Here is a 19,392-nt window from a genome sequence, read left to right as displayed (position 1 = left end):
GATCTACTTCTCACTACTTAACTCACTTGGAGTATTCAAGATCATACACTAAAAGGGGAACACAAGTAACTTTATGCCCAAGTACTAACTGCTACCTATGAAGCTTTGCATGGCAGTGTGAAATAAGCAGGTTATTCTAACTGCAAATTTCTATATTATCATTTAATTAAAACTAGGTATGGCTTAAGGTAAGAGAGGAGACAAAAAATACATGTAGAAATTCAAGCCACTGTATAATGAAAAGTTAACTGTAAAGTAGAAGGAAAGTGAACATTAGTCATGCCAAACAATAAAGGCTAGACAGCCACCACTTGAGGCCCAAATAAACATCTTTAACTTAATTTTTTAATGGAAGAGCTGAAACAGACTTACCCTGCAGACACAACTCTGGCAATGTCTTTCAGATTAAGCTTAACTGAAGGGGTTAGCACATAAGTCTCATCTACAGTAGGTTCTTTATCCCCAGCTGAAATCCAGTATCCTTCTATAAGTATAAATCTCCCTCCTTGGGGTTTTGGTATTTGCTAAGGAGACATGACAGAAATAACAGATTATACAAATGAGTTTCACTTTGCTAATGAAGACAAATACTGTTACAGCACTGCAATATATTCTGTAAGAAGTATTTTAAATTAATCCCTGAGCACTCCTGCAGTAAGCACTGTCCCCTTGTCACAGAATGCAAATTACAGGAAAAGCCTGACCAGATTATTTCGAGGTCACGAAGCAGGAATCTTTGCCAGTGCCATGAAGATAAAAGTGTCTCAAGAGGGCTAGCACTGCGTTGTGAAGTACACTTCCAAGCAGGAAACTGGCTTTTATCTTTTTATATTCATACATATTTTCTAACATTAAGGGGTTTATTCTAAAACAAATACCTCTTACAACTGGCTTCCCCATCCCACCTGCCCAGTCCCCCATGCAAACTCATGCTGGGCTCCCAGCACTAGTGAGATTCTTCCTGTCTCATTAGGGACAAAGCACAGATGTTTGCTTCATACCCATATGCTCTGCATTAGGAGTCTAAACACAAAAATCCTGTGAAAGCTTCACAGTTGGAATCCCTGTATTAAGCTACCCACACTCCACAATGCTGTAATTATTCAGACTTCCATATTTTTTTCAAATTAATAAATAAACTAGCCAGCATATGGGTATTTCAAGCAGAAGTAAAAAATTACAAAGGAACAGTATTAATACTTTTTTTTTTTTAAGTTCTTATAAGATGAAAGGCAGGACTGCAAGAAGGAAATGTAGAAGAAAAAGGCAGAGAAGGCAACTCAAAAGAAATTCTACTCTGAATACTAAACAACTCTAAATAAGCTTAGTTACCTACCTGCTTGAGAAGGGTTTTGATGTTGCCAGAGACTATATGCTGGCAAATTAGCTTTTGAACTACTGGGTGAGAACCTCTGTCAAGCTGCGTCAGGAAACTCAAACAGAAGCCCTAAGAAGAAGAGTTATTTTCAGTGATAAATGAAAAAACATTAGGAAAAACACATAGAGACTAAAGAATAATTTCTGTTCAATATTGCACTTAGAAGAGAGGATTATCCTTTACCCAAACAGTTTTTGTAGTAAATACACACTGAAACAAACCCCAGCACAGGTAATCACCTCATACAGTGAGCGTGGTATGCTGCTACATGGGTTAGATGCTGCAAATCTCAATGCCCTGCAAAGTGTACGGAGACTATAGTGAGGTCTGTGGCCAGTTCCATCCACCAGCTTTGCTTCTGCTTCCTTTCTGACAGATAAATAAAAGCTGCAAAAATAAAGAATGAAAGCAGTTCCAGTTACATAGTGCTGTTACTGATCAAACCATTGCTCTAAGGAATTAAACCCAAAGTATGAACACTTAAGCTTATCTCCAACTGTCACTGGTTAGGAAAGCCATGACAAACTCTGCCATCTGTATAGACAGTGAAGGAAAGCAACAGAACACTTTAGACCCATATTTTTGAGAGCGCTTGAGAGAATGACTATAAACTCAATGTATTCTAAGCATGTAACAGTTCTTCAGGTTAATACCCTGACATAGTACACCTTAAACTGGGGGAAAGAAAGGTAACTTCATATACACACAAGACTTTCATTGGTATGATCTACAGAAACAATTATTTTAATCTCTCAGATGGGAAAGAGGACTTAAACAACAATGCTTTTTAACAACAAAAAAAAAAGCAATTCTGAGTAAGAAAAAGTAAATGTCCTCCCCACAAGTACAGACACCTTCAGAGTGAAGACGATGGATGTATACCCTCTGCCGTTTCCTAAGGCTACGGAAACTTCTGTATGGGGAGCATTATGGTGTTTCCCAAAACAATCTAACCACAGACTACAATTACATACTTTCTTTTTGTGACTTATTCCATCAAGGATTTAAAGAGATTACAACCAACTTACTTAACAATTCCTTGTACTGTATTTTTGTTCACATTCAGGCCTCTCAGATAATCCATGATAAGAACTTGCAAATCTCCTTCATTTCTCAATTCTTCTACATAAAGTTCAGTAAACCTGTAAGAATCAAATCAATCCATAACACTTAGACATAAAATCATGTTATATATGATTCTCATGGTACATAACTTTTACAATTTTTTAAGCAGCAGAATACTGACTTGGCAAACTACCTATAGATAGACTAAATAATCACAGTAATTAAAAAGAAAATTTTAGTAATACCTTATTTTTAAGTATTTTATCTGAATTATTTTAACCTAGTAGACTGAAAATTAACTATGGGACACTATTTTTTTGAAATTAAAATTTTAAACAATTTGCTGTAACGTTTGGATATCAATTGCATGAAGACCAGAGCACTGACACAACAGGAGCACTTTTCAAAGTGGACTCTAAATGTCTCTATTTTGAAAAGTGGACACTTATGAGACAAGATATCACCCATTCTAATTTAGTTATGGCTAGCACATCCAGGTTGTTTCTACTTTTACAAATATCCACCTCAGCAATGATAAAATGAGAAAACTTGACAATATGCAAAGGAAAATTAGCAGCAAAAGACACACTCAGTGAACTTCTGAATATCTTTAAATATGTCAGTGTTTCACATTTAGTACACTACACTGGCAGCTCTACTTAATGAACATATTTTCTAACCGTTATTTAGTCCAGTATATTTGCATCAGGTATTGAATACGAGTCTGCAGCCCTCCTATGCCATGCATTACAACTGCAAGTAACGGCTCAGGACGCACCACAGCAAACCCAATACAATTGAGCAATATCATTAACTTTAGAGGGGTGGATATTTTTGACAAATGAAAATGTAAGTTCATTTAAACATAACAAGCTGAAGTCTCCTAACTTTCTTTTCTTCCACTACTAAACCAGGAAAGCTAATAGCAATAAAATACTTTGCCACAAACAACTGCAAATAACTAGTTACATATAGTGAGCGAATCTCTACAGTTTTGCACAGTGTTTATGAACCTGATAAAAGGATGACACGTGCAACTTTTGGCATTCATGAGGGAAACTGCATCAAATACAAGCAGAAGATCTTTGCATTCAGGAACAGGTAGTACGGAAGAATAGATTTGCCACAACTCCAATTTCCTGGCCACAGTTTAAATGTTTGAAGACCACATGTTAAATACTTTGAACATCATATATCTGCTCCAACCATGCATACCACCTTCCTTTTGAGAAAAAAAGGCTGGATATACAGCTTTTTGCAAAGACCATCAACACTTCTGAGTCATCAAGAGAAAGGCTGCTAAACAGACCCAAAGCACTTGTCTTTATTATACCCACCAGGAACATAAACTGCTGCAGCAGCATTCCCAGGCACTGGCAGCTTAATTGTAAAGAGTGTTCATCCCCCTGCCCCTCTACACTACTGCTAGACTATTTGTTCACGCTCAGCAACTTTACAGAAGTATTTTCTTGATGCTATTTCATGAAAAACCTTCACCATGACGTGGAAAGCACCTCTCACAGGAAGTTAATTTGAGTTCAGACTTATATCCTCAGGCTTCAAATACGGCATTCTTCACTGGGTCAACTCGTGAAGCTAGTTAAATCCTGAAAAAGACAGTGACTATGTATTTTGTCACAGAATAGTTATTTCCTACCTGTTTCTTATTCCTGGAGGAAGATTTCTCTTTCCAACATCTGTAGCTGGATTCATGCATGCAAACAAGCGAAAATCAGGGTGACGGACAAGAGGCTCTAAAGGAAAACAGAAATAAGAGACATGAGGTTAATGCTAAACCCAGGATATTTGTTATGCTAAATGAGATAGATTTTCTCTAAGCCAGTTTTTCTTTTCCTCTACTACATTTTCTTAAAATACCAGGGTGAATAGTTTTCAGAGAATAAGCCCGTGTAATATTATCAGAAGTATGTCTGCATCTTTAGAACAGCCACAGGCAAGTGAAACCCTGACTTTTATTTGTGCATAGCAGGACATTTTACCAACACAAAATTTTTGTGATTTTTGTCTTCCACGGTGGTGGCTGTTTAGAGACTAGCTGGACTTTGGGCTGCTTAGGGGAGCTGGTTAGCGACAGCCTTTGCATCACTTGTTTCACATGAGTTTTCTTGCTTTTGCTCTTCCTAATCTCTCCCCGATCCTGCTGGAGGGTGGTGGAGTAGAAAGAGTGAGTGAGCAGCTGTATGGGTGCTTAGCTGCTGGGTGGGGTCAATCCACAAGGACTAAGAAAAATCAAAGGCCTTGTCCATGTATTTCTAGCTGGAGAACAAATATATTCTCAGGATCGGTGAAAGACAATTATTATATTAACCTCATGTCCCATGCCCTTTAGCCATCAAGCTACCTCAGCTTTATAAAAACAAAATAAATAATGACACTCCCTGTAAGCAATGCCTACTAAAGCCAATAGAGAGATCTGCTCCTTGTAGGATCCAAAGAGGCAAAAGCTACAACAATTTCTGCGTGCTGGAACTCTCCTGAGCCACAGTGACTTAGAACTCCCACTTCTTGCATGCAAGTACAAAGGATAGAAAGAACACATTATTCTCTTCTGCACACATTCATTTTAATAGTAAATGTTCTCAATTTACATTGAGCTGTATATGATAGGGAATTCAACTAAATGGACAGCAAGATACAGTATAAGCAAGCACAGAAATAGTACCTGTGTCTCCTCTGTCTAGTAATACCAGCGACCCAGATGATCCTTCCAATAAACCACTCAGGCACTCTAAAGTCTCTGCTGCAGCCAAGTTAATCTCATCCAGTAAAATCCACTCTCCCTTTTTTACTGCTTGTGCCAGAGTACCCTAAAAATAAGATCAATTTGTTAATCATGTCAACAGCAGTGATGTAACAACTAAACCATCTGTATACTGGAAACACTTGTTTTGCAGTCTATGGATTGATTAGACAAATGGCAATTCCAGACCTTCTACAGCAATAGCAGTTTTACTGCTCTCCCTCAATAACAGCAATTATTTCACAAGTCACAGAAGTCAGACAGTTATCACCATTACCAGCTACCATTTAAATTGGCTCAGATACAACAGAATTAAGCTCTCTTATTTGTGCAGTACTGCCTGTCAGTGATAACCATCACTGTAGTGCATAAACATCACTGACACCACTATGAGAATAAAGGCAGTTAATCTAAACAAATCCAAACAAAGACACAAGCAATATTATGCTCCTCAGGGAACTATAACTTAAAACTATACTTCAGTCAAAGGTTCTCCAACTACTTATATAATCATTTATAGAAAGACATCTGGTCAACATTTTACACTTTACATAAAATTTGATAGTATATAGTCAGACTAACAGGGTGACAAGGAACATACGTGCATAAACCATATATCATAGTTTCCCCTGATCACGCTTAATATCATTAGAATATTATACCATGGGTTTGAAACATTAAAAAAAAAAAAAATCACTTCTAGATAAACAGCATAGATTCTTAATATTAGATCCTTCACAGGAATCCTCAGGCAGAAGCATGCCCTACTGGAGATTGGTCAAGACGTGTTTTCTAATGTCATACACTTGAAAAGATATGACATATTGCTGATATTCTTTTATCATACCAGTCCTAATTCCTATTCTACAGCACTGACTTAATGTGTTACCACAAAACATTCTCCCACCTCCCTGCAGTAGCACATTTTGTTCCAGAGTTATGATGGAGCAAATTTTACTTCACAGCAAGATTCTTGCCAGGAAGTTATTTATATAATACCGATTGCAAAGTCTTTTAAATGCTCCTCCTTATTCTTTCTAGCATCAAAACGCAAATCTCTAAATACCTCAACAAATGCAAAGAGAAGAGCATTTTCTGTCATTTTCATCTGTTGATGAGCATGATTCAGTTTCAGACCAAATGCCTCCCACTTCTCCTTCAGTGGTGAGCCTATAAGCAAAACAAATTTAAGTTTGTACCATTGGAACAATAGCACAAAAATTGTTTAACAACAGTATTTTAATCAAGCTCTTTCAAGTACAGAGATACAAGAGTAAGCTTGGCTGAAGAATGAAGACATTAAAGTTCTACAGATGACATCTCATGAATGAAAGAAAAAAATAAATTTTTCTGGTTTTGTTTTGTTTTTTATTTAGCTGAACGCTATTGACATATAGGTACAGATAATTTGCCATTCATTCCAGCATGTCCTGGCTTAGGAACAAATACTTATGCTGCACTTGGTTTCAGTATGACTGTTAGCACTCCCTGATTTCCAAAGACAGAAAAAGAGGCATCTCAGAAAAATAAATCCAAATTTACAAACCTTATGACAGCACAGATTAACAGTGAACAATTCAGTACCAGTAAAAACACTGTTGCTTATCAATTATTACACTATTTACTATTGCACTTTTTTCAGTTATTTGTTTAAAGTCACAGCCTGAGGTATATGCAGCATCATGACTTAAGTTCTACCTTTGCAAGTTACAGATTTCAGCTTCTCTTTATTTTAGGACTGTCAATACTTGCTACAAGTGGTCTTTAAACCTTTTTTTTTTTTTTTTTTTTTTTTTTTTTTTTTTTTTACATTTGTGGGCATTTATTTTAATATCTGTATATTCAGAAGAAGAGGGGATACAAGTTCCATAATTAAGTTTACTTGGCCCATACCAAATGAAAGCCACAACTTCACTTGTTCCGCAAGTTGGGAAGTATAAAACAAGAAAAATGTTTAATTGGAGACAAAACCACAATGAAACAAAGTAAAGAACTAGGCAAGTCAGCATCACTGACAGTGAAACCAAAGTCATCAGCAAGCTTTTAAAGTCATCACTACTGTAAGAGAGCTATTTGGGTTTGGCGGTTTTGTTGTTGTTGTGTTTTGCTTTCTTTTTAAAATAGGATATATTTGTGATACCTAATGAGGTTCCAGGACTGAAAGAAAGTTTGAATACATTTATATGAAAGACTGCCACACAAAACACTAGGACTGTTCACCAACAAGCAATCAACTAAGTGCTGAGTGGAGATCAGATGTCAAGGCACCATAGGTCAGATAAGTAAACCCCCATTCTGTCAGACATAGCTACCAACAGTGATGGATTAGAAAGAAAAAAACCCTATTCTAACAGTATTTTGAATGTCATCTTGTAGACAGAGATTGCATTTTCCACAACCAGAAGAAGAAAGTAATAGAGGGATAAAAAAAAAAGCCGCACACAAACCAAAACCAACCCACCACAAAACTCAAAATCAACAAACAATAAATTAACCACTATTTATCTATTCTTGGCAATGGTTCACCGCTACTGTGTGTTTGATCAGTTTGAATTCTCACCAGACGCATTTTCTTTTGCTTCCTTATTAACAGCAGATTTATGAATATGCTGCATTAGTTTTAGCAGATCATGCCAACGTTTCTGCCTGTAGCAGGTCTGAATGTGCCCCAAGAACGTTTGATTTTTCTTTCTAGAAAATGTCTGAGAGAAGAGTTCTTCAAAAGACTCTCGCAGAGGTAGCCAGATCAGCTTGTTATCCACAGGCTTGTAACTGAAGAGAAGCAAAAGATTAATTACTTATTTGTGACAAAGGAACTAGCATCTGTGAACTAACAAAAACTGTTACTGGAACAACAATATTGTCAATGAAGGAACCTTGGTTTCCATAGTTTTTTACTAAACTAATGAGCGAAGTAAAATTGCACATATTTAAATGCACCTTATGAGGGAATTTTAAAAAGAAAGGACCACCTTGATAAGTAAATTATTTTTACTACTACCAACCAATACATCCAGTGAATATTATACCGTATTTATATTGAACAGTTTAGCCATTTTTAAAAAGACATTGGGTTGTGCTTTTAGATGACTTCACCACACACAAATGTGCACAGAATTCACTGAAACTGCCGCTGTTCTTCAGCAAAGACAACAAGTTTTCTGCAGGCAAACATGTTTCTTAAGACATTAATGCTACTATGAAACAGATACATGTCTAAAAACAATTCTTTGACAACACAACAATACTTGCATTAGAAGCTTGTTCCTATACTGCCGATTTGTTATGCAGAACAGACAAAACAGCGGTCAGTGACTCACCCCCCTAACAGATCTGCCGTGTCACTTTGTTGGTTCATGTTGATAACCCTCAAACGGTGTCCTTGAAACAGAAATAGAAAGCACCATCAACTTTTGTTTGTTTGTTGTTTTCTAAATCATCTTCCTGTAAGTTAGTCTTTATTTACCTGTAATATGAGCAAGGTACTGAACAGTTGAGGTTTTGCCAGTTCCTGTTTCACCAACCAAAAGCACAGGCTCTCCTTTTACAACACAAACTGCAAGCTGTTCAATCAATACTGCAGAGGGCCGCGTGGCAGCAAAGGTTTGTTTTGCTCTGCAAAAACAAAGGAAGTAACTCAAACTCAAGATTTATCAAGGACCTCATTTCAATTTTACCTTTTTTTTTTCTTCTTCAAGAGAAGCAGTTGAATTTAGGTTCACTATTTTTTATTTAATTAAAAATATAGGTATGGAAAATTCCGTTCAAAGATACCCCTATAAAATTCTTACTTTTCTCAAGATACAACCTAGACATTCAGGGTTTCCAAAGAACTTCCTGGCCAGTGGAGTTAGTGCCACATACTATGAAAGTCTCCCTTTACAAAGATAGATTCCTCAAAAATCTTATTATAACAGCGGTGGATCCACACTGCTTTGAAGAAACTCTAGTTCAAAAGAAGCCGAAAAGCTCCGTGCTTTGGTTGCCAGAAGTATGATGCAGATAGCCTTAAAGATGTACAAGGAAAAGCTCAGGTCACAAGAGAAAGAAGTCATCATGTTCCTTTCATCAAGAGTGAGAACACCCAATTTGCATTTTTTAATCCCGTGACTTCCAATCTATTCTATTCCACCACAAAATATTTCGATTCACATGGAAACGACAAGATATTCTACCTTTGTAGAGTGATAGTCTGGGTTTGTTTCTTCATGAGATGCACTCTTCCAACAGAGACTTCTTGTTCCCGTATTAGAATTTCTGGTTTATAGAGTTCACAAAAGAACTCTACCTGTGAAGAAAGCATCAACATTTCCTATACCAATGTTGCCTACAACATCACACTAAGAACACCCATGGCATGCTCCCAGTATTACTTTGCAGCAAGCTGATTTTCATTATATTTTGCAGGTTTTACATACTCATCACCTAAAATAATGAAGGAACTCAGAAGTGTTATTGTCTGTACAAACAATGTCTTTCCATTTAATAACCTGGCAATGCGTCTATGCCATTACATTTCTACTTCATCTACTTCCATGGTAGTTCAACTACATAACTGTTCCCAGGTTCAAGTTTATCTTAACTAATAATAATAGAAAAACCTACCTCCCTCAAAAAAGAATTTAATACCTCTGTATAAACACGGATATTTTGCCATTGGCAGCGCATAATACCTTCCTATATTGAAATAATGCAATCAAACTACTGTAGTCAGAAATAGCTGACAAATTAATGATTTAGTTTAACTCAGCCATTTATAATACACACTATTAATATATAAAGAGTTACTAGACTCTAGAGAGTTACTTGATTTTGGAATCAATGATTACAGAACAAGTAGTAAGGAAGATTATGTTTCTCTCTGATCTCTTCATTTAAGTGATTAAAATTCACCATAACCACCAAAGAAAAAACACATTCTTTACTATTCTGTGCACCTAGCAGTATCATGTGATTAGACAACTGTGCTGTTCCAGCTGTGTCATCCTTCTTTTGCATGATGAGGCCATTTGCAATCTGCTCTGAAACAGGTTCACTGGAACTTTGAGAAAAAAAATGCAGCTGAAAATAAAACAGGAAATAAAACAGATCCTGGGATAGTACAGAGAGAAAAAAAAACAGTGTGGGACAAAGAGACGTGCATAATTTTTAAGAAAAACAGAACACATTTAAATGAATCACTACAAAGATAGCAAGTTATAGAGTATTACCAATAAACATCATGTTAATTATAGCTCAACATACTTTTTTCTTGGAAATGTTTAGTTTACTTCCAATAACTTTTGCCATTTTCTGTCTGCTCCCTTGGTTAGACAGCATAGCTGTGAAACAGTCCAATGCCTGTCAAGGGGAAAACAAATCAACTTCTTCAATACAAATTTTCTATGACATGAGCTAACAAGCACCATCTTAACGTACATGAGCCTGAATCCAATCCAGCCTTGGTAAATAAAATTATTTCACTGTCCACAGATCGAATCAAACAAAGGAGTACAAAAGAACATTATGAGAACTTCTAAACTCTGTAATGAAGTGGATTTCTACGGAAAGTAAAAACTTTTCAACGCCCAGTCACAGAAGCGATTTTTAAATTAATGGACCAAAATGGAGAAGGAAGTGATGTTGTAAGATCTCACATCTTAAAACTACCTCCGACTGATGCACACCTGAAAAATTCCAACCCTGGAATGTGAATTGATGCATAGGAAAGTAGAAAGAAGCCTAATATTACAAGAAAAAGGAAAGATCTTAAAACTTTTACTCTCAGTTATACGCAATCCCAGCTTGTATCAGTTAAAATTATGTTGCAGCATGCTGTTTGTATGGCAGTACTAAGTCTGGATTGGCATTCAGAACATTGCAGCAAAAAATTTTCCTAGTAATAAGGAAAGGCTCCAATCAACAGATCGCAAACGTTCCAACTATGTTCCAATTGCTTCAGATAAAACTAAACATAAATTTCAGTCTCACATTCCCAAATAGAGTATTTTAAGATTTGTGAGACAATAATAGAATTTAGGTAAGCAATTTCTGGATCAAGTCTTACCGCACCTCCTGAAAAATATTCACTGCTGTGGTTGAAGAGTTACTGTCGAAGTTGTAAGCAATCCTGCTGCACCAATTCAGTAAGTCTCTAAAAAGAAAAACAAAAATATCAAGTATAATCAACACAAAGCGCCTTCTTTCATGTTCAGCTTAGGTCATCAGGTCATCTTGTGGCAATTGCACATTTAGTTGTTGAGTATGTTGTACATGGGAAGACACATATAAATAGGATACTAATTCTCAAAGACTAGCTGAGCACATAAAGACCATCAGTATTGCTTTCAGACATGTTACTTAGAAATACGTAACACATACTCCATTAAGCCATAAAGTAATTATGAAATTGAAAAAATGAAAAGCAGCAAATTTTTCATCCAGAAAGATAAAACCCCCTATTTTTTCAAGACACTGATTCCTTATCAACAACAAAATCTTCCAAAAGGCAAGAAAAGGAAACATCTAATTCTTGAAAAACAACAGCTGCTTTAAAATTAGTGACATAATTATGCTTCACAAAAAAATTAGCTACTACCCACACCTAAGTATTTACTGACTAATTCACAAAGCAGTACTGGTTACAGAAATTCCACATGAGTAGAACTGGCATCTGGTATGAGAGGAAGAAATAACTGAACCTCAAGCTGCATTTCATCATAAAAATTCTGATATTAATAGTACACTACAGGTCTGTTATTTTCAGTTATCTGTTAGTTAGAATGCTGTGAGTATCTAATACAAAATTATCTAGATAAGAAAAAAAAAAAAAAACAAACAAAAAAACACAGTTGCTGAAAACATCTACCGGCTATTGTGAGAACACTATACAGTACATTTCAGTCAACAATTCTTAACTAGAACTGATATTTTGTGTTAAAATGAATTGAGAAGTAATCCATATGGCTTGATACCAACTCAGCAACACATGTGACAAAACCTAATCTTTTCCTTAAAAAAAAGTATAGCAAGCAGGAAGTCCTAAATAATTCAGATTGAAATTTTTTTTTAAGATATATTATTATTTTATAATGAAAAATGGATTTTCCTATTTTTTATGAAATTCCAGATTAATTAGCACTATTTTAAAAAAATTAAGAAAAATAACAAAGATAAACACTTCTATTTCTGCAGCTAGCTAACTAAATTTCCTTCTAATAAACATATAAGAAAACGCAACCTTAGAGATAGTTCTCGTCCTTCCAGAGTTGGTTTCTTATTTTCTGGTCTTGATTCTGCTGAATCTTCTGGTATGTGCTTGGAGCCAGAAGCACTGTTTTCTGATGCCTGATACTTGTCTCCCGTAAGGTCAATGTAAATGTCTAGCAAATGATCAGTTACAAGAGCAAGGTTGGGGTATCTCCTTTGAAGAACCTGAAAAAAGAAAAAAAAAAACAACCCCAAACAAAAAAAAATATCTTCAGTATCAGAAGGAAACCACCAGCCCTCCAAATTTTACCAGGATACACTTTAATAGATATTAAAGCTAGCAAACTGCACAAAAATGCTGTCTTGGAATCTCTTATCTAAAGAAGATAAAAGTCATTGTGACTTTTACGATATCGATTTGGATGCCAAGTGAATTTTGCCAGCTCTTTACAACGGATAACAAAAGTTCTTACCTCCTGTCCTTTCTATGACTGAGATTTTTTAAATATTCAAGTTGTCTATTCACTGCGCTGACAAAGAGACATTAAGGGGCTAATTTTTCTTCTGTAATTTTCTTCCAGCTTAGTTCTCTCCACTAAGCTTGCCAACCAAAATTATTGCTTCCCAAAATAAGCTTTTCACAGGCACAGGCCAGGAACACTGGTCCTACCCTACCAAATTGACTTTTAAGATTAACCAGAAGAACATGAGTCTATTTTCAAGACAGGCAAGTGGGTGTTTTCTATCACTGTCTCTTCTTCTACTACTACAGAATCCTACAAAGTTTGATTTTTATATTTTTGTGTCTTGAGCTACAAAGTTACAAAAAAGAACACAGAGAACCTAGTGGTAAGCGACACATTTAGCACTGAAGCTTCCCTTTTACTTAAGGTTTTGACAGCCAAGCTTTACTTGAATACTGGTCCTTTCTGAGGTCATCTTTGATATCAGTTCAGCCAGATAGCCTTTTTTAATACTACAAGAGTGAGTTTCCTAGAATTCCTGCCCACGTGTATCTATTTATAGTACACAAGTGTGTGTATCTCCAGCAAACTGTCTGCAGAGACCTCCCCATGCACCTACTTGCTTCCCCTCCAACAAAATCTACAACTATGAAATAAGTGCTGCTCTTGTTCCAATTCCTAACAATTAGCTGACAAATAACAAAATGGAAAAAACACACAAGATCAACCATAACTGTGCTGGCTGCTGAACGAGTTCCAAGAAGTGAATGAATCCTACTGAAAAACTATCTTCTTCATTCTAGAGAATTCAGAACTTTCTCAACTCTTCTGCTAGAGACTATTCACCTCCTTTTCCCTTAGGCAAGGGTCTTTTAACATCAGATCGTATTCTGAGGTCTGTATCACAAGGAGAACGTCTAGAATATTCTATTTTCATTTAAGCCCTGGGCTCCTTTAATTTTTTAAAGGACTACACAAAGCAAACGTTCCCCAGAGATGCTAACAAAAGATGTCAATAGAAACAGTTATTTGTACTCGATAATTGACCAACTACTTTTAATCTCAAAGTTTAGAACTCTGGATTACAGTAAGCTCAATTTTCTTTTTCTCTGTTTTTACACATCAGTGGGCTACAAAATGGCAAACTAATTTGATTCTTAGACCCGTTCAAAGCAGAACTGCCTGCCACAGCAAATTCCATGAATTTTTGTCCAATTCACTTCAAATTTTCCGGATAAACTACCCATTTACTTAAAAATTGGCAGAATAAATCTGAAGTGATAAGTGTGTGTTGTGGAACTTGGAGATAACTATAAGGATCAAATTTATTACTGAAAAACATTTATTACCCTTAATTGAAACAATTATTCACATGACCCAATAGAGCAACACAATACCTCCTTGAGTTCTCCTTTGCTCATGTTATCCAGATGTATTTTGGTCCAATATTTGTCCAAAAGAGCAGCGTGGCTACTTTGCTGCCTGTACCAACCTCCACCACAGCTGAATATCCTAAATCAAAACAACACAAAGAAACACAGCATATTGTGTCTTGCTGAAGCATTCAATATTTTCAATGCATTCCTGTGCAAAGAACATGTTACATACTGCTGCATAAAGTGCAGGCATAGATGACCCACAGTTTGCCACCGTACTGTCACATACCCTACCTTGCCTATCTCTGCTTTTCAAATTATCTGTTCTTTTATGACAGTGTTTTTCCCCCTGTAGTGCAAAATCTCCTTAAAGATACTTGCAGAAAGAGGACTGACAATAAATTAAGTCTATCAGAAACAACGTACAGAATCCTTTGAAAAGAGAAGGAGCTTGACAGAAGTGGCCTGGGAAATATCTTCCACAGATCCTAAAAGATCTGTGCTCTATTGCAGAGATGCAGGAAAAGCATCTCCAGTCCCTGTTCCCTCCAGTCTTTCCTGATTATTTTTCCTCATTCTTCAGGCTCACGGTCCTTTCCATCACATATATTGTTCCACTCTTTTTTTTTTTTTTTTTACTGCACAAATAACTATGCAGCCTTGTGTTATACCCACTGTGGAAGTAGCCTTGTACATGCAAAACATTAGATATTGGGCTCATGGGTTTGTTTTTTGTTTTCTGGTGGCTTTTTATTTGGTTGGTCTTTGGTTGCTTTGTTGTTTAGGGTTTTTTTAAAGTAATATTCCACAGCTGGAAACTGCAACAGACAGTAATGGATTCAGTAATGGGAACTATAATTTGCTGCTAGACAAACCGTTGACCAAATATACAGAAGAAAATCTTATGAAATGAAGCCACCAAAAGAGAGTTGAATCCAAAAGACTCAATTCCAGAAAAAATACATCAGATAACTAAAAAAAGGAACTTATTTCTAGAAGGAAGACAAAAGCAGGAAAATTTGTTAAAGACTTTGAAGTAAACTACAAAACATTTGAAAACCGTGTAACCATTTCCCTTCTAGGTATCCTAACCTTTAATCTTGACACAATATTATGTCTTAATATACAAGACGACACTCTGACATCTGATGCATGAACCATTATTACAGTGAAACTGTCAGGGAGAGTACCTTAAATCTTTTACTCATTAGAAAACATTACAAACATCTATATTGACACAAGACTTTCACAAATCAGATTTAAAAAAAAAAAAACAACACCTTTTCCTTCTATTTCTTTTTTCATGATTCCCAAATAAAATAACTTTACCTTACTATAGATGCAGGGTTCAGTTGAAATTATTCATGAAACTCTTAAAAAATTATCTTCCAGGAAACACATCTATACAACTGCTCAAGGAGGTAGAATAAAAAAAAACAAACCAAACACCAAAACCCAGAAAACTAATCATTCAGTAGTCAGACTACCAACTACCCCAACATCAGCAAAACTAAGAAATATTTTACACAGGTGCTGTTAAAACTAGCAAGTCAAGATACCTTGTGAATATCCATCATAAACCTTCTTCACACAGTAACTGCTGAGAGTGGTATTTTGTTTTGGTGAAGGGTTAGTTTTGTTGGGTTCCTCCTGGCAAGTTTCATTCCTTCAGCCTTGTTAAAGTGACCTTTCTGTACAAAAACTGGATTCACCCAGTAATAACATAAGGCTGCTCTAAAGCAAAAAAATTCCTTTCACAACTTGTATGGTTTCTATTGCTTGTTAATTGGAAATTGCTAAAATACTCCTGCCTAAGTACCTTGCACTTCCCTCTCTTTGACTTAAAAATAGGCTATCCATGCTCTTAACTTCATTTAACTTTACAAACCTACCTCCTGGTTGCAAAAAACTGGAATCCTGATGCTACTTTTAAACAGTCACCACGACCAGGAATCAGCAACTCTTTTTTTTCCAGAAGAGGAATCAGCACAGAAATCTGAAGAAGAAAATTTATAAAACAATTTTTTTTGTGAAACTGTACCAGACAGCACACTCATCCACACTCATTTCGCAACTGAGATCCTAGAGCACTTCCACTGAGCACCACTACAGTGCCAGCAACTGCCATTTCCACAGATTGCACTTCCAAGTGATGCTAACAGGAACTGCACAGTCCCCAGTAATTTTAATCAGCAGTGGAAGTCACAGGTGTAATGTTTACCTATCTTATTCCTCTTATATCCAAATTTAATGATAAGAGAATGGAAATGACAATGTAAAGACCAATGCCTTTACACTGCAAGTCCAAATCACAGTTATTTATTTTGAACTATCAAATTAATTATTAGACACTTTCACTTCAGAAGCCTTATTTTCTTTATGTGCCTGAACAAAGATGACCTGCATCTCAATTATGTCATTTTTAAACATCAACATTTTTCAGTGTATACCCTGCTATCCCCTGGAGAATTGGGTATCTATTTAAAGAATCTATCCTTCCAGGCAGAAGGACAGTAATAATGGTGGAAGGAAAAAAGGGAGGTAGGACCACAATGATCCCTTAGCACAGAGGGAGACAAGCATGGAGACTTTGATATGGAGAAAGGAGGCAGGATGCCTGCAGGGAGGACCTGAAGAAAGGGAGAGATGAATGCAGGATACTACTCATGGCATGCTTATGATGAGTGCAATGAGCTGAGTCCAGAGAAGCAAATAAGTAAACGACCCTCTGGCAGTGAAAAACTGTCTAGTATATACAAGCAGTATTTCTTGGCTTTCTTATAAATTCCCTGTATTTCAGAAGCCTAGAACTCAATAAACAAGCTGGCAGGTTATTTAGTCACACAAAGGATGCTTTACAGAACAGATATGAAAGAAGACAACTATCTGCAAGATGTCCAGCAGGCCTATACAGCAAAAAATCTCTACAACACTATTTTTTGCAGAAGGCATGCTTTCAGCAGCCACTACTTCAAAAGGGAAGGATGACAGTGTAACTAGTCATTCCGGAGCAGAAAACAGGAAATATGTTAAAACCTATACTGCTTAATGTAACAATACATTTTTAATATCCAAGCCAGAGGTAAGAAATGTATAAGAAAAACAAAACAAAACAAACAAAAAAATACCTTAAAAAGACACAAAACAGAACACCAAAAAAATCTTAACAGCACCACTCTAATATAGTGACAATATTCTGTAGTGTTTGGAGCCACATTTGTTTTCAAATATCAAAACATGATTTAAAAGACATATAGCTCATTATCAGTGTCAGTTCAAAGCTTCAGAGTGAAATTTGGCACCAGTGGCAGTGTCATGACTACTCTAAAGCAATGACAAAAATTAATGTGGTGTGCTAATATGTGAATGAAGAAAGACAGGTTAATTCTTTCCAACCCCTTTTAAAGGGGCAGTATTTTCAGCATGCTGCTGCAGAACTCATGGTTATTAGACTCCAAAAATTGCTAGTACGGACCCTAGGACCAGCACCTTACAGCAAACATGAACCTACATACCACATCCAGAGGAGCATAATCAATATCCTCCAGAAGTATCCAATGACCTTTGGTAACAGCTTGTGTCAAAGTTCCAGGTTGCCATACAAATTCTCCTGGTACATCTGTACAACGATACATACCAAGCAGCGTCTATGATGGAAACAATCAGTAAATTAGAGACCTGTTAATTACATCCCTCAAAAACTCAGAGTAAAAACTTGCAAGAATGACCAAAGCTGGTATACAAGTAACACTTAGTTAACCTCCACATTATTAAACAATCCATCTAGTAATCTGTAATCAGCATCTAGTAATCAGCATTATGCTTTTTTAATTAAGAAAAAAGAATTTCACCCTTCCATATCTATGATAATCTAACTAAAACATAGTAATTCAAATGAAACAGGTAATTGGAAGTGGATTTACAGAGCTGTGCCACCATAAATAGTAAGAGGAAATAGTAAGAGGAATTGTAAAGCAAGTTACAAAACTTGCTTTACAAAGATATAAAAAGGTACAAAACCAGACGCTTCTCAGTATAGTTGTAAATTCCACATTTAAGCATTCCTTAATTATTTAAGTTTATGGTTTCACTACAACATATTTTGTATCTTGAACTTTATCACTTTTTCTTAATATGGTGGTCTTACTCATGTATATGAAAAGATACTCTTGGGGAGAACAGTTGTGGGATGGTGAAATCAGCTGTTCTATGCAAGTAAAGAAGGTGCTTATGTATGCTAACAAAAACCTTCTGATAGCACTTCTGGTAGACTAACCACCTTGGAAAACTAAGTATCAATTGAGCCAAACAATATCAATTGTCAAAAGTTATATATGTAAAACCAGAAAAATGTGAAATTATCTTCACCTCCAGTTTCATCTCTATAGGAAGAGCTAGATCACTATCCTGTCAGTGCGAATGTCCTCAACATCATGGGATCTTATTTCAGCTCACCTTTGCCACAAAAAAATGGGATCAGATTAAACTGACATTAGCTCACTTAAACGGAAATAAAAGTGTCCATACAGCCTTTGGCATAAGCTTGAGTTATTTTAGAATATTTTTCCATTAATTTTTTTTTTTTTTAATTAAAAAAAAAAAATTCATCAGGGCTCTTCCATATAGAAAAACCCTGATAAAACATAACTTGAATGAAACAGATATAGCAAGATTACGCACAGAATTTAAAACCTGATGAAGCTTAACTGTTATTTTGCTTCACATTTATTTATTCTCATCAATAGTAAGACCAATACTACAGAGCTGGGAGTTGTGGGGTCTTTAGGTAAAAAGTTAAACATTGTCTTATTAGAAAATTAAGTCCATGCTTTAAGTAAAACTATGTCTGATCATCCAACAACAAAACAACTTCATCAGTTACCTTACTATCAGTTTGATCTCCAAGCTGGACTTTCAAAATATGAGGAGGCTTTGCTCTTCCTGTAACAGCTGCTAAATATTCAATTAAAGAAGTTTTGCCACATCCTATTGGTCCTTCTAATAAAACAGGACGCTGATATGCTACAGCAATAGCAAGATTTTGAAGATTTGTGAAGGCAGATTCAACCAAAACAAAATGGCTGGTGTCATTTTCCTGTTCAAACATAAATTTTGAGTTACTACACTGAAATCATTACTTCTTTTTACAGATTATACAAC

The 19,392-nt window shown here is 35.9% G+C and overlaps 1 protein-coding gene across 1 annotated transcript in view; it reads right to left on the bottom strand.

The window, feature by feature from the left end:
• Positions 1–19,392, bottom strand: part of MDN1 (midasin AAA ATPase 1) — a gene marked incomplete at its 5' end in the record, with an annotated part of 107,633 nt that overhangs the window by 71,654 nt on the left and 16,587 nt on the right. Inside the window, 18 exons of the mRNA XM_082480739.1 lie at positions 373–524; positions 1,337–1,447; positions 1,618–1,765; positions 2,407–2,520; positions 4,101–4,197; positions 5,127–5,271; positions 6,271–6,374; positions 7,765–7,976; positions 8,525–8,585; positions 8,671–8,819; positions 9,380–9,492; positions 10,449–10,544; positions 11,256–11,337; positions 12,424–12,617; positions 14,254–14,368; positions 16,125–16,228; positions 17,748–17,879; positions 19,115–19,327. Coding sequence (XP_082336865.1) covers positions 373–524; positions 1,337–1,447; positions 1,618–1,765; positions 2,407–2,520; positions 4,101–4,197; positions 5,127–5,271; positions 6,271–6,374; positions 7,765–7,976; positions 8,525–8,585; positions 8,671–8,819; positions 9,380–9,492; positions 10,449–10,544; positions 11,256–11,337; positions 12,424–12,617; positions 14,254–14,368; positions 16,125–16,228; positions 17,748–17,879; positions 19,115–19,327 — 2,342 coding nt within the window. The remainder of the gene's footprint in view (positions 1–372; positions 525–1,336; positions 1,448–1,617; positions 1,766–2,406; positions 2,521–4,100; positions 4,198–5,126; positions 5,272–6,270; positions 6,375–7,764; positions 7,977–8,524; positions 8,586–8,670; positions 8,820–9,379; positions 9,493–10,448; positions 10,545–11,255; positions 11,338–12,423; positions 12,618–14,253; positions 14,369–16,124; positions 16,229–17,747; positions 17,880–19,114; positions 19,328–19,392) is intronic.

This window comes from Vanellus vanellus (assembly GCF_965231255.1).
Source record: "Vanellus vanellus genome assembly, chromosome: 3".
In the NCBI taxonomy this organism is placed as follows: domain Eukaryota; kingdom Metazoa; phylum Chordata; class Aves; order Charadriiformes; family Charadriidae; genus Vanellus; species Vanellus vanellus.
This window is presented reverse-complemented; position numbering and strand designations above follow the sequence as displayed.